The 23,657-nt window shown below is 34.1% G+C and overlaps 1 protein-coding gene across 2 annotated transcripts in view; it reads left to right on the forward strand.

Moving 5' to 3' along the window:
* ARHGAP32 (Rho GTPase activating protein 32) overlaps positions 1-23,657 on the forward strand; it is a 177,042-nt gene that overhangs the window by 68,537 nt on the left and 84,848 nt on the right. For both annotated transcript variants that reach the window (XM_040631035.1, XM_040631037.1), the window contains 2 exons: positions 20,438-20,575; positions 22,585-22,677. In XM_040631035.1, coding sequence (XP_040486969.1) covers positions 20,438-20,575; positions 22,585-22,677 — 231 coding nt within the window. The remainder of the gene's footprint in view (positions 1-20,437; positions 20,576-22,584; positions 22,678-23,657) is intronic.

Below are 23,657 nucleotides of genomic sequence, written 5' to 3' on the forward strand. Positions count from 1 at the left end.
AAAGAGTAAGATAGGAGCATTTATGGTTTTTCCCCCCCAAAAGTATTATTCTTGTACCTGAAGTTAAAAATTACATAATCTTAAAAAGTCTAATGCTTATCTTATATGGGAAATACCTGAGTTCTTAGTGTTGGTGATTTTAAAGGAAACCTTTCAGAATTAAGTGCTTTTATTTATTGGTGTCAGAATATGAGATTGGAAATTGAATTTAGCTTGTATATAAATAAGATGGCCAAAGTTTCATATTGTTAATATATGTTTTACTGAGTGTCATCTTGGGTCCTTTGAGGAAGTGTGCAGTTCTGAATCACTAAGTTTCGTGTTATGTTTCATAAAATCCTTCGTTTTCGTGACTTAATTTTTTTAAAGATTTTTATTTATTTATTTGACAGGGAGAGAGAGAGCATAAGCAGGGGGAGTGGCAGACAGAGGGAGAGGGAGAAGCAGGCTTCCCACTGAGCAGGGAGCCCAGTGCAGGGCTTGATCCCAGGACCCTGGGATCATGACCTGAGCCGAAGGCAGACACTTCACCGACAGAGCCACCAACTGAGCCTCCCAGGCGCTGCATTGTGACTTAATTTTTAAGTGAAAATAACTCATGTGTTTTGGTGAACCATTACTCATACATAAATGTAAATCATATCTTCTTTATCTAGAGTACATGATTGTCATGTCAGTAATGAATTTATTAATCCCTCTGTAACCTAACATCTTTTAGCATCTTTCCTTCTCACCGTTAGTTTCCATATGATCTGACAATGCAAACAGTTTTATTCTCGTAAGCAAAACAAAATGTTAACAGACACTTGTGCTATTTTTTTGAGTGACCTTCAAAAGGTAAGCACGGTATTTTGGAACCATATGTCAGAATATATAATTGTCATTTGATTATGCTTCCATGAATTAGTGAACTAGCTAGTTAGGCTATTTCCTGGTTGCAAGTATCTTGTCAATATGCTTAAAAAATTTCAGACTACTCAGTATACTATTCATTACATCAAAGTAGTAATTTACTGCAATATAATAATGCCATTTGCACTTCTCTGCAGTACTGTAAGTGATCATTGAGGCACTCCCATAGCTTGCTTTCTGTAGTCTGACAAATGTGTCAGCCATAAATCGTATTAAATTGGAATCCTATCTTTTTTAAATAACTAATATTATATTATAGACTCATAATCAAGCCCTCTATTTTGCCAATGAGGAAATTATGGCCCAAATTACTGATGTGGCCTTCCTAAGTTATGTGAAATCGTAGCAGGAACTGCTAATGACTTCAGTTTCCTGCTTGCAAGTTTTTCCTGCATCTCAGTGGAATTCACAATCTAGAACAGATTTAAGAGATTGCTTAGTCTTCAGATATGATACGATCACCATTACATGCTGGTATTTCTCATATATTACGTATTTTTTGCTTTGTCATTTTTAAAGTACACTTGAAATTCTTTTTATTTAACCCACTCGTCTCTTGTTCTTTAATCTTAGAAAATGGCCAGTTAAACAACTGTGATTTTTTTTTTTTTCCACGTTTCTGGAGGTTAAGTTATACTGATTCTTTTAGGTCTCATCTTTGAAACTTTTAATTGTGCTTTTGCCTCTGCCCTTCAAGTTTTTGTTTCTTGTTACATTTTGAAGTCAGAAATGTAAACCATGTCTTTCATACTGAAATGATCCAAATTCAGTAGGCGTTTTGATTATCTGTGTGTCTAGTATACACATATTGTGACATGCAGTACAACATTTCATTCTTTCAACAACTGTGTGAGGTAAATAGTCTGTTTTTCATTTTACAGCTGATGAATCTAAGACTCGAGAATGTTAATAACTCCCCCAAGGTCATAAAATTAAAGAGAAAGACCAGGATTTGAACGTCAGTCTAGTGGGTTTTTTTTTCCTATTCTTCTGTCATTTTCTAATATGATTTATAGTTGATTAGCTACTCTGAAATCTGCAAGCATATCCTAAATGTTAATAAAGAATTACAGAAATGTACTGAGAGTGACAGTCAAGTTTCTTTGAGTGACTTAAGTGGAGAGAGTGTAGATACCATTTGTAAGTACATATTTGAAGACATACATACGTATCTTTTTTTCTGATTTAAAAGTGTGGGTTTATGGGTTTTTAGGATAAAAACAGTTTTAGAAATTTTGGAAAATATGGGAAATGGAGAAAAAAGAAGAAAATTGTCACAATACTACTACCCTGAGATTGTCTGTTTATATTTTTTACATTTATTACAAAGCATATTTTTGCTTTGTTTTACATAGTTGTGTTTTATAATTGAATATAGGGGGATATATATAATTTTACATTATTTTTTATTTATAAAGCATTCTTCCATGTTGTTATAATCTCTCTGTAACCATTAGGTAATTAATTAATTTACTGTAGTTGACATACAATATTATATTTAGTTGTAGGTGTACTAACATAGTGATATGACATTTATATACAGTACAAAATGATCACCGTGATAAGTATAGTTAACATCTGTCACCATACATAGTTATTACAATATTGTTGACTGTGTTCTGTATGTTGTCCTTTACATCCCTGTGACTTACTTATTTTGTAACTGGAATTTTGTACCTCTTAATCCCCTTCACTTATTTCATGCATCCCCCATATGTCTCCCCTCTGGCAACCACCAGTTTTTTCTTTGTATTTTTTTTGTATTTCTTTGTTTCTGTTTTGTTGTTTGTTCGTTTGTTTTTTTGAGTCTGCATATAAATGAAACGATAAGGTGTTTGTCTTTCTATGTCTGACTTATTTCACTTAGCATAACACCCTCCAGGTCCATCTGTGTTATAATAAATGGCAAGATTCCTTTCCTTTTTAATGGCTGAGTAATAGTCCATGTACGTATATTCCATAACTTCTTTATTCATTCGTCTGTCATGGATACTTAGGTTGCTTCCATATCACATTTATTGTAAATGATGCTGCAGTGAACATAGTGGTGCATACAATATCTCTTTGAATTAGTGTTTTGTTTTATTTGGGTAAATAGCCAGATGAGGAATTGTTGTATCATATGGTATTTCTGTTTTTAAATTTTTGAGGGATCCCCGTACTATTTTTTATAGTGTTTCCACCAATTTACATGCCCACCAACAGTACATGAGGGATTCCTTTTCTCTATATCCTTGGCAACAATTGTTATTTTTGTCTTTTTGATACTATCCATTCTGACAGGTGGGAGTAACATCTCAATGTGGTTTTCATTTGCATTTCCCTGTGATAGCAATGTTGAACATTTTTTCATGTGTCTCATGGCCATCTGTATGTCTTCTTTGGAAAAATATTTATACAGGTCCTGTGCCCATGCCCATTTTTTAAATGAGATTTTCTTTCTGTGTTTATGTGTCTTGGGTTGTCTGAGTTCTTTATATATTTTGAATATTAACCCCTTGTCTGATATATCACTTACAAGTACCTTCTCCCATTTAGGAGATTGCCTTTTCATTTTGTTGACGGTTTCCTTCTCTGGGCAAAAGCTTTTTAGCATGCGGTAGTCTCAATTTTTTATATTTGTTTTTGTTGCCCTGTATGAGGAGACAGAGCCAAAAAAATATTGCTAAGACTCATGTCAAAGAGTTTATTGCCTGTGTTTTCTTTTAGAAGTTTTATGGTTTCAGGTCTTAAATTTAGGTCTTGAATCTATTTTGAGTTTATTTTTGTATATGGTGTAAGGAATTGGTCCAGTTTCATTCTTTTGCATGTAGCAGTCCAGTGTTCCAAACACCATTTATGGAAGTGACTGTCTTTCCCCGTTGTATATTTTTGGCTCCTTTGTCATAGGTTAATTGACCATATAAGCATGGGTTTATTTCTGGGCTCTCTACTCTATTCCGTTGATATATATGGCTCTTTTTGTGCCAGTACTATATTGTTTTGATTATGATAGCTTGAAATTGTAGTTTGAAATCTAGGAGCATGATACTCCAGCTTTGTTCTTCCTCAAGGTTATTTTGGCTTGGTCTTTTGTGGTTGCATACAAATTTTAGAATTTTTTGTTCTAGTTCTATGAAAAATACTTTGGTATTTTGATAGGGATTGCATTGAATCTATGGATTACTTTGGGTAGTATGGACATTTAAACAATATTAAATCTTCCAATCATGAGCATGGTGTTATCTTTACATTTATTTATGTCATCTTTACTTTCTTTCATTGATATCTTATAGTTTTCAGAGTATAGGTGTTTCACCTCCTTGGTTAAATTTGTATCTAGGTATTTTATTATTTTGGATGCAATTGTAAATGGGATTGTTTTCTTAATTTCTCTTTCTGCTAGCCAGTTATTAGTATATAGAAGTGAAACAGATTTCTTTATATTAATGTTGCATCTGCAACTTTACTGAGTTCATTCAGTATTTCTAATAGTTTTTTCAGTGGAGTCTTTAGGGTTGTCTGTGTATAGTACCATGTTATCTGCAAATAGTGACATTTTGACTTTTTCCTTACCAGTGAACATTCCTTTTATTTATTTTTCTTGTCTGATTGCTATAGTAACTTTGTTGAATAAAAGTGGTGAGACTGCATTCTTGATTTGTTCCTGATCTTAAAGGAACAGTCTTCAGCTTTTTACCATTGAGTATGATGTTATCTGTAGGAATGTTGTATATGACCTTTATTATGTTGAGGTATGCTCCCTCTATTCCCACCCGGTTGAGAGTTATCATGAAGGGATATTAAATTTTATCAAATATGTTTTCTGCATCTATTAAAATGATATGATTTTTTATTCATTTTGTTAATGTGGTGTATCATATTGATTGATTTGTGGCTATTGAACCAACTTTGTATCCCTGTCAAATCCCACTTGATTGTGGTGTATGATCCTTGTAATGTACTGTTGAATTTGGTTGTGTAATATTTTATTGAGGACTTTTGCATTTACATTCATCAGGGTTATTCGTCTGTAATTTTCTTTCTTTGTCTGGTTTTGGTATCATAGTAATGCTAGCTTCATAGAATGAATTGGGAAGCATTCCTCCCTCTTCCATTTTGTGGAACAGGTTGAGAAGGCTAGGTATTCAGTCTTCTTTACATTTTTTTTCAAATTCATCTGTGAAGCCATCTGGCCCTGGACTTTTGTTTGTTGTGAGTTTTTTCATTACTGATTGAATTTCATTACTAGTAATTGGTCTGTTCAGATATTCTGTTTCTTCTTGATTAAATGTTGGAAGATTTTATGTTTCTAGGAATTTATCCATTTTTTTGTAGTTTGTCTAATTTGTTTATATGTAATTGTAGTAGTCTAATAATTTTTTTGTATTTCTGGGGTGTAAGTTGTAACTTCTCTTCTTTTATTTCTGATTTAATTTACTTCACTCCCCTCTTTTTTTCTTGGTTAGTCTGCTTAAATTTTTTTTTGTTTTGTTTTGTTTTTCTTTTTGTTTTATTTTTTAAGTAATCTCTACACCCAGCATGGGGCTCAAACTTACAACCCTGAGATCAAGAGCTACGGGCTCCACAAGCTGAGCCAACCAGGCACCCCTCGCTAAAAGTTTATGAATTTTGTTTATCTTTTCAAGGAACCAACTCTTCGTTTCGTTCATCTTTTCTAATGTTTTTAGTTTTTATTTCATTTATCTGCTCTGATTTTTATTGTTTACTATCTTCTAACTTTGGTTTTGTTTCTTTTTTTTCCCCAGTTTTTATAGGAGTAAGTTTGAATTGTTGGAGATTTTTCTTGTTTCTGTAAAGATTTTATTTATTTCTTTGAGAGAGAGAGACAGAGATAGTGATAGAGATAGCGAGAGAGAGCACAAGTGGGGAGGAGAGGGAGATGCAGGCTCCCTGCCCATTGTGGGGCTCAATCATGACCTGAGCCAAAGGTAGACACTTAATCAACTGAGTCACCCAGGTGCCCCGAGATTTTTCCTGTTTCTTGAGGTAGACTTGTATCATTCTAAACTTCCCTCTTAGAACTGTTTTTGCTATTCCCTTAAGATTTTGAACAGTTGTATTTCCATTTTCATTTTTCTCCAGGTATTTTTTCACTTCTTTGATTTCTTCATTGATCAGTTGGTTATTTAGCACCAAATGATTGTGTTTTTTTCTAATTTTTGCCTTGGAATTGATTCCTAGTTCCATACCATTGTGATGGTAAAAAGGTGCTTAATATGATTTCAGTCTTTTAACATTTATTTTAGACTTGTTTTATGGCCTAATATGTGATATGTTCTGGAAAATGTTCCTTGTGCGCTTGAAAAGAATGTGTATTGTGCTGTTTTGGTAATGTTCTGTATATATGTATGTCGAGTCCATCTGTTCTGATGTGTTGTTTAAGGTCACTCTTTCCTTATTGATTTTATGTCTAGACACTATATCCATTGATGTAAATGGGGTATTAAAGTTCCCTACTATTATTGCGTTACTTTCAGTTTCTTGCTTTCTGTCTGCTATTTACAGTTGTTACATTATCTTGTTGGATTGATCTCAGTCATTATATAATGCCTTTCTTTGTCTCTTGTCATAGCCTTTGTTTTAAAGTATTTTGTCTGATACAAGTATTGCTATGCCAGCTTTCTTTTTGCTACATTTGCATGGAGTATTATTTTCCATCTTCTCATTTTCAGTCTGTATGTGTCTTTATGTCTGAAGTGAATCTCTTGTAGGCAGTATGTAGATGAGTCTTACATTTTTATCCATTTAGTTAGCCATTGTCTTTTGACTGGAGCATTTAGTCCATTTACATTTAAAGCAATTGTGGATAGTTTTGTACTCATTGCCATTTTGTTACTTGTTTTCTAGTTGTTTTATATTTCTTTACCTCGTAAAGAAATTCTCTTACCTTGTAACTTGACTTCTTTAGTGTGATGTTTGGATTCCTTTTGATTTACTTTTAATGTACCTATTATAGATTTTTGTTTTGTTGTCAACATGAAGTTCAGATGTAACACTCTGTATATAGCAGTCTATTTTAGCTTGACGGTCCCTTCAGTAAATACATTCTAAAAGTACTACATTTTTACTCCCCACCCCCTTGTTTTATGTATTTGACTTCATATTTTACATCTTTTTACTTAAGGGTATCCCTTTACTAATTATTGTGGATATTGTTGATTTTACTACATTTGTCTTTTAACCTTCATACCAGCTTTATAAGTGATCGATCCGCCATCCTTATATATGTTAGCTTTTACCAGTGAAATTTTTTCTTTCGTAATTTTCTTACTTTTAGTTATAGCCCTTTCCTTTATGCTTAAAGAAATCCTTTCAACATTTCTTGTAATGCCAGTTTACTGGTGAACTTTTAAAAATTTTGCTTGTCTGGCAAACTCTTTATGTCTCCTTCAATTCTGAATAAAAACTTTGCTGGTAGATTGTTCTTGGTTGTAGGTTTTTCCCTTTCAGCAGTTTGAAAATATCATGCTACTTCCTTCTGGCCTGAAAACGTGCTGCTGAAAAATCAGCTGATAGTCTTATGGGTGGTCTCTATACTCACTGCTGGCTTTTCTCTTGTTGCTTTTGAGATTCTCTCTTTATCTTTAATTTTTGACATTTAAATTCTTAATGTGTCTTGGTGTGGTTCTCTTTGGGTTCATCTTGTTTGGGGCTTCCTGGACTTGGATATCTGTTTTCTTTCTCAGGTTGGGGAAGTCTTCAGAGGCTCTTTAAGTGGAAGCCTCAAATCAAGAGCCTCTGTGGGAGATAGTCCAGGCCAACTGGTTAAGATCCCAGGTCATTATATAGTCTGAGTGATAGTTACAATATTAAAAGCTGGTGTAGCATGAGCCCAAAGCAAATGGAACAGATACCTGTCATACAGATCTCATTTAGCCACATTGCTGTGTCTCAGGTGAATATTAACCATTTTTGAAGTGACTCAGAGGGGTGCCTGAGTGGCTCATTTGTTTAAGCATCTGCCTTTGGCTCAGGTCATAATCCCAGCATCCTGGGATCAAGTCCTGCATCGGGCTTGCTGTTCAGTAGGGAATCTGCTTCTCCTTCTCCCTCTGCCTCTCCCCCTAGCTGTGTGCTCTTTCTTTCTCTCTCTCTCTCAAATAAATAAAATCTTTAAAAAAAAGTGATTCAGATGCCTCGATAAATAGATCTTTAATGCCTTGCCCAAGCCCCCAATGCCCTTCCTTTCATATAAATCATGATTTAGAGTAAGTTGTCTTAACCAATATAAGCATATTATTTTTCAGATGTTCCTTCCGTCATTTTTCATTCTGTTCTTTAAGTACACAAACTGAAAAAAAGTATTATGTATAACAAACAGATCAGCTAATGTGGATGAAAAAACACTCTTGTGTCATGATATTGATCTGAATGGTAATACTTTTATCTTTTCTGAAAAATCATACTAATTTTTCTTCTGCCTATTCCTTACTTTTCAGAAAACATAATATATTTAGTTTGAATTTAATGAATATTAATAACAATTCTAGGAAATCCGGTCACATGTCAAAGAAGATCTTAGAAAAACTTTTACTGTCTCAAGTGTTGAACATTCAGTAATTTTAAAAAGTCCAAAAAGAGATAAACCCCCACACTAATTGAGCCCTGTTACTTAGACTAAATTATTTATAAGTATAATGTCAGTGGTAATGAGTCTCCATGCCACTCAGTGTTCTGTTGTTTTATTCTTTAGCAAGTAAGCAAACATCAGCTTTTTTTTTTTTTTTTTTTTGAGATTTTATTTATTTATTTGACAGAGAGAGACAGCAAGAGAGGGAACACAAGCAAGGGGAGTGTGAGAGGGAGAAGCAGGCTTCCTGCTTAGCAGGGAGCCCAATGTGGGGCTCGATGCCAGGACCCTGGGATCATGACCTGAGCCAAAGGCAGATGCTTAATGGCTGAGCCACCCAGGTGCCCCCAAACATCAGCTTTTAAGTGTTGATTTTAAAATGGCAAATTTAAACCTAGCTGTTACAAGAATTTATTCTAACAGGTGTTCTAATGAAAATCCTTTATGATCTTTCCTTTCTGTAAGTATAGTTTTGTTAGTTTAAAAAATTGCTGCTTAATAAAGTACTTACTATCTTTTGTTTCATTATAAGCTTTAGACCAGTTAAAATGAATGGTTTTATTGTATTTGGGTCGTATTAACTACCTTTGTATTTTAACGAGAATTCATCATTATATAATAGTTTATTTTTTCTGAGGATCAAGATTTTCATAAATATTTACAGTACTCTGAAAGCTCCTTTATGTCCTGGTAGGTGGGGTAAACAGTTGGTTTTAAGGGGAATGCTTTCCTGCCTCAAAATATCTCCTGCTTGAAATTCCACCATCAGAAATGCATTCCTTGGTATTAAATATCTCCTCCACTTAGTCCACTTAGAAAATGCTGTTACTAAGGGGTGGGGTTGACTATTCACATTTGTAGAGCATCTGTGTATGAACAGAATATATAGATAAATTGTTAAACATCCAAACCTTGTAACTCTTTTTTGAAATGTGTTACTATTTTCATTTTATAGGTGAGTAAACTGTTGCTGATAGGTGTTAAGTAACTTATGTAAAGTCCTAGGATAAGGCCCTGCAAAGATTAAATCAGTTCATTCTCTTTTCAGATCATTCTCTTTTTACTGAACTTCATCATACCATTAAAGAGAGAATTTATTCTTTTTCAGTTAACTTTTCCATGATAAAGGGGCTTCCAAGGACACGGGTGAGGACTGTTCTTCTCAGAAAGAACAGCAGATATATCTAGAATTTGTCTTTTCCCATCTCTGTTATTACAGAACTAGCCCAAGGTGCTGGTATCTTGTTGGGATGTTGTGATTAGCATTTGTGTTTGCATCCTGTAATCAGTTAGAACCATTTAAACTGTTAGAGTGATGTAAAATGTAAATTGAAAATGTTATCTTCATGGTTAACACTCTTCAGTAGGTTTTCACTGTGTTTAGAACTGAACCCAAATTGCTAACCAAGGTCTGTGAAGGTCCCACCTGATCTGGACCTTGCCTGCCTCTTCTGCATCATGTCACGACAACCTGCTCTTCCCTTGTTCTGGTCATGCTAGCTTTCATTCAGTTTTTAAAAGACTAAGTACTTTCCTATTACAAGGTATTGAACATTGCTCAAAATGTAACTCTCTTCACACTGCTCTTGTTATGTCTGGTGCCTTCTCAGTTTTCAGGATAGAGTTTACGATTTCACCTCCTCAGAAGGGCTTGTCCTGACTACCTTCCCTGAGGTAGTTTCTTGTTTAATCTCTTCACAGAACAAAGTTATAATTATTTTACTTATGTATTTATTTACTTCAAAAAGTATTCATTCAAAAAGATATATGCACATCTATGTTTATTACAGCATTATTTACAATAGCCAAAATAGGGAATCAATCCTAAGTAGCCATTAATAGATGAATAGATAAAGTTATGGTGGATATGTACACAGTGGATTCACCCATAAAAAAGAAGGAGATCTTGCTACTTGTGACAACATGGATGGACCTAGAGGGTATTCTGCTAAATGAATTAAGTCAGATAGAGAAAGACAAATACCATATGGCTTCGCTTATATGTGGAAATCTAAAAAGCAAAACAAACAAACAGAACGGAAATTGACTCATAAATACAGAGAACAAACTGGTGTTTGACAGAGGGGATGTGGTTGACGAGATGAGCAAAATAGGTGAAGGGAGGTGGTACATACTTCCATTTATAGAATGAATAAATCATGGGGTGTAATAACACTGCACAATGACAGATGGTAACTACACTCACTGTGGTAAGCATTTTGTAATGTATAGAATTGTTGAAGCACTGTGTTGTGCCCCTGAAACTAGTTATAACATTGCATTTCAACAATACTTCAGTAACACTTATTTTCCGCACTGGAAATAAATTCTGAGAAGTCAGAGATCTGATTGTTCTCTGTTGCATCTCTAATGCTTACTCCAGTTCTTGTACTACATAGGTCCTCAGTAATGAGAGAAAGAAGAACAAAATTTTAGAAATTTGTTAGAAATTTGATCCTATGTACATTAGAGATTTCTTTTTCTCGTAGCCTTTTTCAGCCTTATCAACAATTGTTACTGGTTGGATAGCAAAAACTTGCTTGAGAATAATAATTATTAAGGTTAGAAGTTAGCAGTAAATTAAAATTTAAGCAGATATGCATAAGTAGTTTTTTGTATTTTTTTTGTTTTGTTATTTATAAAATAAGTGAATTTCTAAAATATTCTGATCATGTGTAGTTGATCCTTGAACAACATTGGTTTGAGTAGCATGGTTCCACTTACACACAGATTTTTTTGATAAATACAGTGTATTATTGTAAATGTATCATCTCTTCCTTGTGATTTTCTTAATAACACTTTTTCTTCTACCTTTAAGAATAAAAGAATATAGTACATAATATAACATTCAAAATATGCTTATTGACTGTTTATGTTATTGGCACGGCTTCCAGTCAAGAGTAAGCTATTAAAAGTTATGTTTCGGAGGAGCAAAACTAATATGTGGATTTTTGACTATGCACTGAGGTCAATGCCTCTTACCCCCCCCCCCATGTTGTTCAAGGGTCAATTGTATTTTATTCAGTTTACTTTATGATGAATTTGATGATGAAAGTTTTTTTTACATATGAAATTTAAAGTTCTTTCATATCTGCTAAAATGGGAAGTATTTTACTATTTTTAGAATTTTCTCAGTGAATTTAACAGTTTTAGATGATTTGCAAATTATATTGAGGTTTTCATTTTGTGAATGATAACCTGTTTAAAAGAACAGACTTTTGCTGGCACAAGAATATTTTTAAAAAATTGAAAGAAATCAGTTCACTGATGTGTAAGGAAGTGAATTTTGACATCCAATCCCCCACCACTTACTTTTCTAGGCTCTTTTGCATTTTTGTGATTGGTTGTTGATATTTATTTCCTCGAGTAATACTGCTTAGAGGGAAGAAAACATGATTACTTTTTAAAAATTAGTATATTTTTTAAAGTAGTTTTAGGTTCACAGCAAACTTTAGTGAAAAGTCCAAGGTTCCTCTTATCCTGTATACCTTATCTTCTGTATACCTCTTATCCCCACATATGCTCAACCTTGTTCACTATGGGTGTCTTTTCCCAGCAGGGTACCTTTGTTACAATTGATGCTACATACCTTTGTCAGCAAGGGTTTAGTCATGGTGTTGTACATTCTGTGGGTTTGGACAAATTTATAATTGTATGTACCCACCATTATGGTATCATACATAATAGTTTCACTGCCCTAAAATTCTCTGTACTGTATTTATCTTTCACTTCTCCCTAACCAGTGGCAACCACAGATATTTTTACTGTCTCTGTAGTTTTGCCTTTTTCATAGTGTCATATGGTTTGAATTATTACAGTATGTAGCCTTTCCAGCTTGGCTTCTTTCACTTAGTAATATGCATTTAAGTTTCCTCCATGTCTTCTCAAGGCTTCTTTCTTCTTAGTGCTGAATAATATTACATTGTCTGGATGTACCACGGTTTACATATCCATTCACCAGCTGAAGGACATCTTGCTTGCTTCTAAATTTCAGCAATTATGAATAAAGTTGCTATAAACATTCACGTGCACGCTTTGTGTGGGCATAACTTTTAGCTCATTTGGATAAACAGCAAGGAGTCCAGTTGCTGGAACCTATGGTAAGGTATGTTTAGTTTTATAAGAAACTGACGAACTGTCCTCCAAAGTGGGTTTACTATTTTGTATTCTTACTAGCAATGAAAGAAATTTCCTGTTGCTTCACATCTTTGTCAGCATTTGGTTTTACCAGTTCTGGATTTTTGCCATTCTAATAGGTGTGTAGTAGTGTCTCATTTTAGTTTGCATTTCCCTGATAACATATGATATGGAGCATCTTTTCATATACTTATTTATCATTTGCATATCTTTTTGTTGAGGTGTCTGTTAAGGTCTTTGGACCATTTTTTAGTCATTCTTATTGTTGATTTTCAAGAGTTCTTTGTGTATTTTGGGTAATAGTCCTTTACCAGGTATATCTTTTATCAGTATTTTTACTCAAGTCTATTACTTGTCTTTTCATTTTTTTGATAGTGTCTTAACACAGCAGAAAATTTTAATTTCAGTGAAGGTCAGCTCATCAATTCTTTCTTTCACTGATTGTGCCTCTAGTGTTGTATCTAAAGAAGTTCATCTCCAAACCCAAGATCATCTCTGTTTTCTCGTATGTTATTGAGTTTTATCATTTTGCATTTTACATTAATGTCTGTGATCCATTTTGAGTGATTTTGTGAAAGCTATAAGGCCTATGTCTAGATTTATATTTTTGCCTGTGGATTTTGCCAGTTTTTCCAACACTATTTTTTGAAAAGACTGTCTTTTTATCCATTGTATTGCCTTTTCTCTTTTGTTAAAGATTGGTTGATGCTATTTAGGTAGGTCTATTTCTGGGCTCTCTATTCTGTTACTTTGGAGGTTTTTTTGTGTTTTTTTTTTTGTTTGTTTGTTTGTTTTTTTTGCCAATACCACACTGTTTTGATTCTTGTAGATTTACGATAAGTCTTGAAGTCACTTAGTGTCATTCTTCCAACTTTGTTCTTCTCCATCAATATTGTGTTAGCTGTTCTTGGTCTTTTTCCCCTCTTTATAAACTTCAGAAACAGTTTATTGATACTGACAAAAATAACTTGCTTTAGTTTGATTGGCATAGCACCATGAATCTAGATCAAGTTGGGAAGAATTGACATCTTGACAATATTGAGTTTTCCTACCCCTGAGCATGGTATATCTCTCAAATTTTTTAGTCCTTTGTTTGCTTCTACCAGAGTCTTGTAGTTTTCCTCATGTAGAGCTTGTTTGTAGTTTTTTAGAACTTACACTTAATTACTTCTCTTTTGGGAGGGTGCTGATATAAATGCTATTGTGTTTTTAATTTCAAATTGAGCTTATTCATTGTTGGCACCTAGGAAAGCAATTGACTTTTGTATATTAACTTTGTATTCTGCTATTTTGGTATAACCACTTATTAGTTCTAGAAGGATTTTAGATAATTCTTTTGTAATGTACACCTAGATGATCATGTCATCTGTGTACAAAGGCTGTTTAATTTCCTTCCCCATTTGTATATCTTTTATTTCCTTTTATTGCCTTAATGCATTAGCTAGAAATTGCAGGACAGTGTTGGAAAGCAATGGAGAGAGGGTCACCCTTGCCTTGTTTCTGATCTTATTTGGAAAGCTTCAATTTCTCACTATTTCTATGATGCTCACTGTAGAGTTTTATAGACATTCTTTACCAAGTTAAGGAAATATCCCACTAATCTTAGTTTACTGAGAATTTTTATCATGAATGAGTGTTGGATGTTGGCAAATGCTTTTTGTACATCTGCCAATGTGATCATGTGATTTTACTTCTTTAGCTTATTAATGTGATTAATTTCATTAACTAATTTTGAATGTTGAACCAGATTTGCATGCCTGGAATAGATCCCACTTGATTGTGGTACATAATTATTTTCCATGTTGTTGGATCCGATTAGCTAATAATGTTGATTTTTTTTCATCAGTATTCTCAAGAGATATTGTTCTGTAGTTTTCCTTTTTTGTAATGTCTTTGTCTTGTTTTGGTGGTAGGTTAATTCTAGCCTCATAGAATGAATTGGGAAGTATTCCCTCTTTTTCAATCTTCTGAAAGAGATTACAGAGAATTGATACAATTTCTTTCTTAAATATTTGGTATGATTCAAACATTGTGAACCAATCTTGGCCTGGTGCTTTCTCTTTTGGAAGTTGATTAATTATTGATTCAATATTTTAAATAGATGTAGGCCTTATTCAGATTGTCCATTTCTTTTTGTAGAAGTTTTGGCAGATTGTGTCTTTCAAGGACCTGGGTCAATTTCATCTAGGTTTTCAGATGTGTGAGCATGGAGTTATAGTATTTATTTTCCTTTTAATGTTCATATAATCTGTTGTGATGTTCTCTCTTTCATGTCTGATATTAGTAATCTGTGTTTTTCTTCTTTTTGTTTTACTTAGCCTGCCTAGGGGTTTATTGATTTTATTGATCTTAACAAAGAATCAGCTTTTGGTTTTGTTAATTTTCGCTGTTGATTTCCTGTTTTCAAGTTCATTGATTTTTACTATAATTTTTTAATTTCTTCTGTTTACTTCATTTTAATTTTCTGTTTTTTTTTAAAGAGAGAATTATAGATAATTGAGTTTAGCTCTTTCTTCTTTTCTGGACTTCTAGGTCTCTTCAATTCTGGGGAGAATGGTTTGCCCTGTGACCTCATTTCTCTCATGGATCTGTGAAGAGTTATTTGTTTTTCAGTTTGTTTAGCTTTTTACTTGTTAAGACAGAGTGGCGATCTCTAAGTGCCTTATACACTGGAAAAGAAATCGGAAGTTCAGTTATTACTTTTAACCTGACAGACAAGATCATTTCTGAAATGTGACTGAATCACAATGTGTTTTCATTGGACTTCTTATTTTTGTGTGGTACTTGATAAGACAGAGCCAGAGGAACTAAAAAAGGTGAACTTGCAGAACAAGTATAAAGCACAAAACAATATATTTTAATGCCTCTTTTAAAAGTATATTTTAAATACTTGTATAAGAAGAAGTCATAAGTAAGAAAGGCCTACCAACTTCTTTTTTACTTCCTTTAAGCAGAAAATTAATATCTTAGTGTAATAAGCCATTTAATGTATCACTTCAGAATGCATTCAAGTAAATTTCTTGACTAACAAACTATTTAAATAAATGTGTTACTGTTCTCAAAGGGCTAATAGTTACATCAAATACTTTGGCTAGACATTCAGTATAATATGTTTTGTTAGGTTTGCTAAGTGCTATGTAGCAGCATACAATATATTTTAGTAGAAAGATTGGCAAAGATGTAAATAGATAATTCTTAAAAGAATGAAAGATACCATTTCACCTATTGGAAAATTTAAATGATTTTTTCAGTATTAGTGAAGATGCAGCAAAATAGGCACAAACAGTAAAAATTGGTACAACCTTTCCATTTTTGAAATTGTGTGTATTTTACCTTTTTATTTAAAAATTAGTTTAGTCTGACAGAAAATTTGCAAAAATAGCATAGACAAATCTAATATATCCTTCCACTTAGGTTTGGCTAATGTCACAATTTTTAGGAATTTATGCTAAAGAATTGTAAGACATTGGAACATAGACTTAAATACAGATGTGTTATTGCAATCTTGTTTTCAATTATTATGCTGTAATCTGGGTACTTCCAAAGTCTCTCAGTTTGCACGTTTCAACCTTTTCCAAAGTTAGTCTAGGTTAGTGAAGGTAATGTTCTAGTGTCAGTGCATGTTAACGGTTTCAACCAAACTAATATTTGCCTGTTATATGAGAAGTACGTGACTAATACAGCATTCAAAAGGTATTTTTGTGACAGACAGCTATACCAGTGAGAAAAATATGAATAGTGATAACCAATGTTTAATGAATGATTGGCAGGCAGTGTGCTCAGTGACTTCTGTGCGTTATTTCATTTAATCTTCCAGCAACACCAGGTACTGGTAACTTTCTGATTTTACAGATGAATAAGCTGAGATTTAGAAGAGTTACCTAAGGTTACATCCTAGCAAGTAGCCTAGGGGAGTCTACATTTATATCCTGCATTACTAATTGCCACTTTCCTCATTCTTTTCTTTCTTCTTTCTTCCCTCTGTGTTTCACAATCTTGTAGGTCTAGAAATCTGTTTTGTATGCCAAGGGGAAAGTGATATTCCAGGTACCAGATGTTACCTTATGTCTTAGTTTGGGGTGCTTTAACAAAGTGCCATAGACTGGGTACCTTATACACAATAGAAATTTATTTCTCACAGTTCTGGAAGCTGGAAGTCAGAGATTAAGAGGTCAGAATGGCAAAGTTCTGGTGAGAGCCATTTCTCAAATTGCAAACAGATGACTTCTTTTAATCTCATGTGGCAGAGAGTAGAGAAGGAGAAGCAAGCTCTTTTATAACTCCTCTAAGGGTACTAATCCCATTCACGAGGGCTCCACCCTCATGACCTCATCGTGTCCTAATTATTTCCCAAAGGCTCCACTTCCTAATGCCATCCTATCAGAGGGTTGGGTTTCTACATATGAGTTTTGGGGAGACACCAGCATTTAGTCCCTAATGTCTTACAATTATTTCAGAATATTTGTCACTTAGTAAGGAATGTTTAATGAAAAATGATTAAAAGCAGAGCCAGTTTCTGTTCTAAAAGCACCAGGTACCAACAAATGCAGTACTACATTTTTTTATACTGACCATTTTGCTTATTAGTCTGTTGGCTCAAAAGGAGTAATAAGTGTGAATTTACCAGATTGTCAAGTTATTTCACTCCTTACCTCCAATACCTGGAATGATTATACACATGTTTAATCCTGAGGCGATCCTGATTAATTGCTTCACCTTTGTACTAGTGACTACAATGCTGATGTTACATTTTCTTCTGAAAGAAAACAGGAAAACAAAACAAAAACAAAATTTCACCAGGATATATGAATTATTTTAAAATAATGATATTAAAATAAAATAGAATAAAATAAAGATATTAAATTTAAGATTTACTTTCCAAAACTAAAGTTGGTAATTCAGCCAATATGGAAGATAACTTATGACCTCGAATGATACATTACCTTCCCTGGTTGAAACCCTGATGTACTTAAAAGTAATCAGTAATAGTGTTCTTTTTTCCTTTGAGTTTCTCAGCTTTTGGTGACTAGTCATTTGTTTTGCTAAATACTGTGGAGTTTTGTTTGGAAACTCTGTTCTCTAATTTTGGTATGTGTGGCCCAGAACAAGTTCTCTAAATCAATAAAGAATAGGAATGACCAGCATGTACTGAGCCATTTCTGTTACCTGGTACTCTGTTAATCACTTTACATTAATTTACTTCACTAAATTCTTAAACAGCCAGGATTCACAATGGGGACATTCTGATCCTAATGTCAAGATCTTAGCTGTTTCTTTATTTCAAGAGGTAAATCTATATAAATTTTACGAGCTGTGCAGGTAATGTAAATAAGGTAAATAGCTTGGCGTAGTAATTACTTGGGCAAATTAGACTTTGCAGTGTTGTACCTAAAGTATTCGTATACATTTTTTTAAAAAACACTTTAGGCCAAACCCAAATCAGAAGATAGAGTGGATAAATTTAAAATACTGTGGATCATGGCCGTGAAGGCTTCTTGTCCAAATGATAATTTAAATTATTTTTATTTGACATGCATTTTAATTTCTGTTCTCTCACATACCTGAGATTTTGAGTGAATTTGATCTAATTTGTGATTAGATCCATAGAGAAGGAAATAAAATCTTATTACTTGTTTTGGACAATGCACTGTGTACCTGCATGTATAGTAAAGGTATAAGCTGCATTATGCATGGTGACAATTCACATCAACTCCTGTCCTCACCTTTAGAAGAGGAACACAAAAGAATGGGACTTTGTATCTATAATAATTGTTTCTTTTAAAAAACATCCAGAGCTTTGAAACAAAAAAGTCAACATCTGTTTAATCTCTGTGATAGAGACATAAATATGTGATAAACTATTTTGTGTACTTTTCTGATATTTGAAGTGTTGCATAATTTAAAAAATGTGTGTATGAAAGAGAAAATAATTGCAGCTGTATGCTGTTGTTCTCTTTTTTCTGCCTTTGTTGTTTATTTTCAGTTTTAATTTTTGTCATTCAAAGGAACAAGTATTTAACCCACTGTTGGTATATAGGAAATCTTTGGGTTAGAAGGCAGAAAAACAGAGAAAACAGAGGCGCTTACTTCAGCAAAGAGTGGAAGAATGATTTTCCATAGCAGAAGAGACAGCACTTAAAGATCAGGGAGGCAAGAAAGGGAACAAACATCTCATAAACTGAATAAATGCAAATAATTGAGCATAACTGGAAGCAAAGAAAGGGCATGGAGGAGTAATGACTGAGATCAGCGTATAAATTTAGACAGAGCTCAGATGATGAAAGCCATGATATGTGCAAATATGTTTGGACTTTATCCTGTGGATCAGTAGTTCCCAATTCAGGCTGATCTTCAGAATTAACTGGATCCCATTTCAGCTATATCAGCCTCATGAATCTAATATTTCTTAAAATAGTGACCAGAACACTGTTCTTTAAAAGTCTCTGCCACATGTATTGTCTTACTTCATTCTAAAAACCCTCTCAGACAGGGAGTTGGTATTGTTCTCCACCTGTGTAATGTAGAATTATAGTCCGGAGTAGGACAATACAAGTTTATCAGGTTAGTTTCAACATACTTGTGTTTAGAATTCAGTACATCCCTCTCCCAGGAACTGATGCCTTCTGTTTCTGACCCATTTGGCTGGGGCAGATGGAGAAGAGCTACACTAAAAGCATTTCTTCACTTCCGAGATGGTTGCTGTGAAGGCTTTAACTGCAGTCCTTCCAGATTTTTTATGAGATGAAAGCCTCTGTATAAAATTAGGTTAAATTGCAAAACTAAATGGTGTGCAGTTGGGACCTGCTCATCAGTACTGACTGTGGGAGTTTTTGAAGGATTTTTGATAGTGTGACCTGATAAGCTTTGTATTTTGTACTGGTGGGGAGGGGAGCAGGGGAGATCAAAGATAAGGAACATTATCAGTATTCCAGGTAAGAAGGGATGTTCATCCCTACTAAAGCTTGGGTTATAGGACGTAATAGAGTCGAGAAAATTAGAGGGTAGAATGTAATAAATAAGTTCTGTGAGTGGATTTTCATTTTTGATGAGCTTGTGAGATTGGGCAAGGAAAGGAAAAAAGCCTGAAATTGTTAGGAGGGATAAGAGTTCTGGGTAATATATCCATATCAAATGTGTATTGATTAGGACTTCAGTGGTTTTGATTTTCCAGTCTTAGTCATAGAAAATGTTTGTGATAAGCTATCAATAACTTGGTTTTATTTTTCTTTAATTTTTGATAATATTCTCCCATCCAGAATTATTTTATGGTTCTTTCTGTGGGTTTAAGGTCACATGCTGTCTTACCATCTAGCATTCATTGCTCCCAAAGAGAGCCAGTGGACTTTCTACAGCCAGCAGTAGAAGGAGGGTCAGTGGAGAGTTTTATCTTATTTTCAACTATTGACCTTTTAATGTACTATAACTCACTGGGGTGTTTTGGAGTTTTAACCATTTACCTGGGCACCTGGTGGCTCAGTTTGTTGAGTGTCTGACTCTTGGTTTTGGCTCAGGTCATGATCCCATGGGCTGTAGGAGCGAGCCTGGCAACAGCATTAAGCACCATGCTCAGCAGGGAGTCTGCTTGAAGATTCTCTCCCTCTAGTCCCCCCTCCCCCACTCGTGTGGTTTCTTTCTCTCTCTCTGAAATAAATAAATAAATCTTTAACTATTTACCTATTTACTATCAGGTTGAGAGAAGCTTTTCATTAGAAAATATAAAATATCATGAATATAAAACTGTTGTAGAATAAGGCCTGATTCATAAGCATTTTCTAGTTGAGACAAATTATAAGCATCTTTTTTTTCTTACCATAGGGCAAAAGTTGGATTGTTAAAAGAAGTTATGAAGATTTTCGGGTACTTGATAAACATCTTCATTTATGTATTTATGACCGACGATTCTCCCAACTCTCAGAGCTTCCCCGTTCTGATGCCCTGAAGGATAGTCCGGAGGTAAGCATTTAGTACTTTGTAGCAGTAATCACTGTCTATAAATTACAGGAAGTTTTGTCTGTAAACTAAATAAAAGCTTATGACACTCAGGATGATTCCAGGGATTATTTAATTATTTCGTAACTGAAAAATTAGTAGTGCTATGTAGAATATTTAGAATTAAGGTAGGCTTGGAGTGTAATTTTATTAAAAAATTCATAGTATATAAACATGCTATATATATGAGCAGACCATTCTTCAAAGAGAACATAAACTGTGGAAGCAGAAATATGGAAAAATGTTGACTTAACTAATAATTAGAGAAAGGTATAGTTTATGATGACATGTCATGTCTGTGCCCTTACCTCCACTCCTGCCAAATTTCTGGTAAGAATAGAAAAGATTTTTAAAAAATTTAAATGGGAAGAGATTCTTTATAACATCAGAAAATAACAACCATCAAAATTGGGAGGAATCTTTGAAAGTAGATGGGTAGGATTTATGGGGGGTGAGCAAATACAGCATAAAACACATGTACAAGAGGATTGAAGAGGACAGATAAATTAGAAATCTTGATGATAAAAGCTGAATAAATAAAATAACTGAAAAGAGCAAACAGGGCTTACTATCTTCAGAGAGAAAGTGAGGCAAACAGTCATGGAATGAGAGCAGAGTTTTATAAAAATAAAAAGATCAGAGATCTTTGAAATGAACATGTACTTACTTGAATTAATTTTAGTCATAGCAAACCTGAATAGTTGGACTGTGTTCAAAATGGACACAGATGAAGAGAGCATTAGTGAGCTGGGAGAGCAAATTTTATAAGAATATAGCCCCAGAACGGAGAGAAGCATGAAAAGTTGTGGGAGAACAATTGGGAATCATGGAGAATAGTTCCTGAAGTTCCTATTTCCCTCTTCTAGGAGTTCTAGCAGGATACAGTAGATGGAAGTAACTAAAAATTAATATAAGAAATTCTCTAAAACTAAGGAAAGGCATGTTTCAGATCAGATGGGCCCAGTAAGTGCTAAGCATGATGACTGAAAATACATGCATCTAGAAAGACTATAGTGAAATTTCAAAATGCCAACAGAGAGAAAACCCAAAAAGCTTTCAGAGAGCTAAACACATACTTTCTTAAAAGAACAAGAATCGTATTGACATTCAACTCCTCAGCAGCCGCAATGGATGCTTGAAAAAGAGTGCAGATACTTTTCAAGTCCTGAGGGGAAGCCATTTCAAATCTCTAATGAATTCCAAGGCAATTAAGTAGGTAGGACAAAGTAGAGACCTCCTCAGTCATGTAAGAACTGACACAGCAGCAGACTTAAAACCGCAGATTCTTTTTGTATCATAGGAAACCTCGAAGTCCATCTCCATTTCCCATGTCCACCTACTTGTCATATTTTTTCTTTCCCCAGCTGTCTCAGGACATGGCCACTACGAAAAAGTCCCAGGATTTTATTCTCTTTTTTTAAGACAGCCACCAGAATGAGTTAAATTTTGTATCATAATTCCTAATTCCTGCAGTAACTCTTGTTAGGCCAGCTAATGTTCAGTCACATTTCTGGACCAGTCCACGGACCCATGGTGTGCAGTTGCACATGAATATGGCTGTCCTGTCACAGCTGCATGCATGGAAGATTACAGCAGGTCTTGGAGAGTTTCAAGGTAGCCAGGAGGAAGCTGGGCAGAAAAGCCAAGTATGTCTCTGCTTATAATTATCTTTTTTATATTTTCAGTATAAAAATAGACAGCAATAAGGTTAGAAGCTATAAAATAGTATGATCCCTGATGATGAGGAGATAGCAGTTAAAGTTCTTCACAAGACAGGGTATTTCTATGTAAGTGCCTGTGGTTTCACTTCATGGAAATCTCAAGCCACTGTGAAGAATCCCCTATTACTATTACAATGCCTAAAAATCTGCAGATTTTTTGCCCCCAGAAACAACCAATTTATACGAGTTACTTGGACAGAGAGTGCTGTATCTTGACTTTGAGTTACCACTGAATCTTCTCTTTCTCTTTAGTCTGTCACTCAGATGCTTATGGCTTACCTATCCCGCCTTTCAGCTATTGCTGGCAACAAGATCAATTGTGGACCTGCCCTTACTTGGATGGAGGTATTATCTAATTTATGTCTTATCAAAATTTATTTTTGAACTGTCTACTTAAGAAATTTAATGTTAATTTAATTTTGATAACTATTGAGCTTTAGGAATCAAAGAAATGGAGTTTATTCTCATCTTTTGGAAGGATAGATAAAGTGATATGTTAAGCATTTTTTATCTCAAATCTATCTTTCTTTGAGAATCCAGGAAATTAATTTAAGTATATCTTGTGAATTTCAATGGCACCTCTTAGTTTGGTGTTTAATGTATTAATGTGTACATTTAGAAATATATATATATACACACACACACACAAACACATACACTATATACATTTATATCTATTTAGTTAACTTAGTAATTGAAAATATGTTTCAATTATTTATGAACAAGAGACAATACACTTTTTAAAGAGTCCAATTTAAGATTGTATTGAGTATTACAGTATCCAGAAAATATGTTAGGCATTTCTCCTTAATTTGCATATGTAAAGTTATATTATTCTTTCCTCTCAGTGGAAATTGGGAAGACCGGATGGAAAATTGAAAAAAATATGAACTTAGAGGCAGGCCAACTTGCACTGAGATATTGGCTCTTCCATTATTGGCTGTGTGAACTTGGACAAACTATTTAATTTCTCATAAATTATATAACCTTTTTTAGCTTTAACATTTTTATCTTTAAATTATGATAATGATGTTGACTGTCTTTTAGAGTTATACAGGAATTTTTTTTTTAAGCTTTTATTTATTTATTTGACAGAGATAGAGACAGCCAGCGAGAGAGGGAACACAAGCAGGGAGAGTCGGAGAGGAAGAAACAGGCTCATAGTGGAGGAGCCTGATGTGGGGCTTGATCCCATAATGCCGGGATCACGCCCTGAGCCAAAGGCAAATGCTTAACCACTATGCCAGCCAGGCGCCCCATAGAGTTATGAGGATTAAATTAAATCATGTTCTGTGCACAGCACAATGACTAGCGTACATTAAGTA

This window comes from Ursus maritimus, unplaced genomic scaffold (genome assembly GCF_017311325.1).
Source record: "Ursus maritimus isolate PB19 unplaced genomic scaffold, ASM1731132v1 scaffold_16, whole genome shotgun sequence".
Lineage (NCBI taxonomy): Eukaryota > Metazoa > Chordata > Mammalia > Carnivora > Ursidae > Ursus > Ursus maritimus.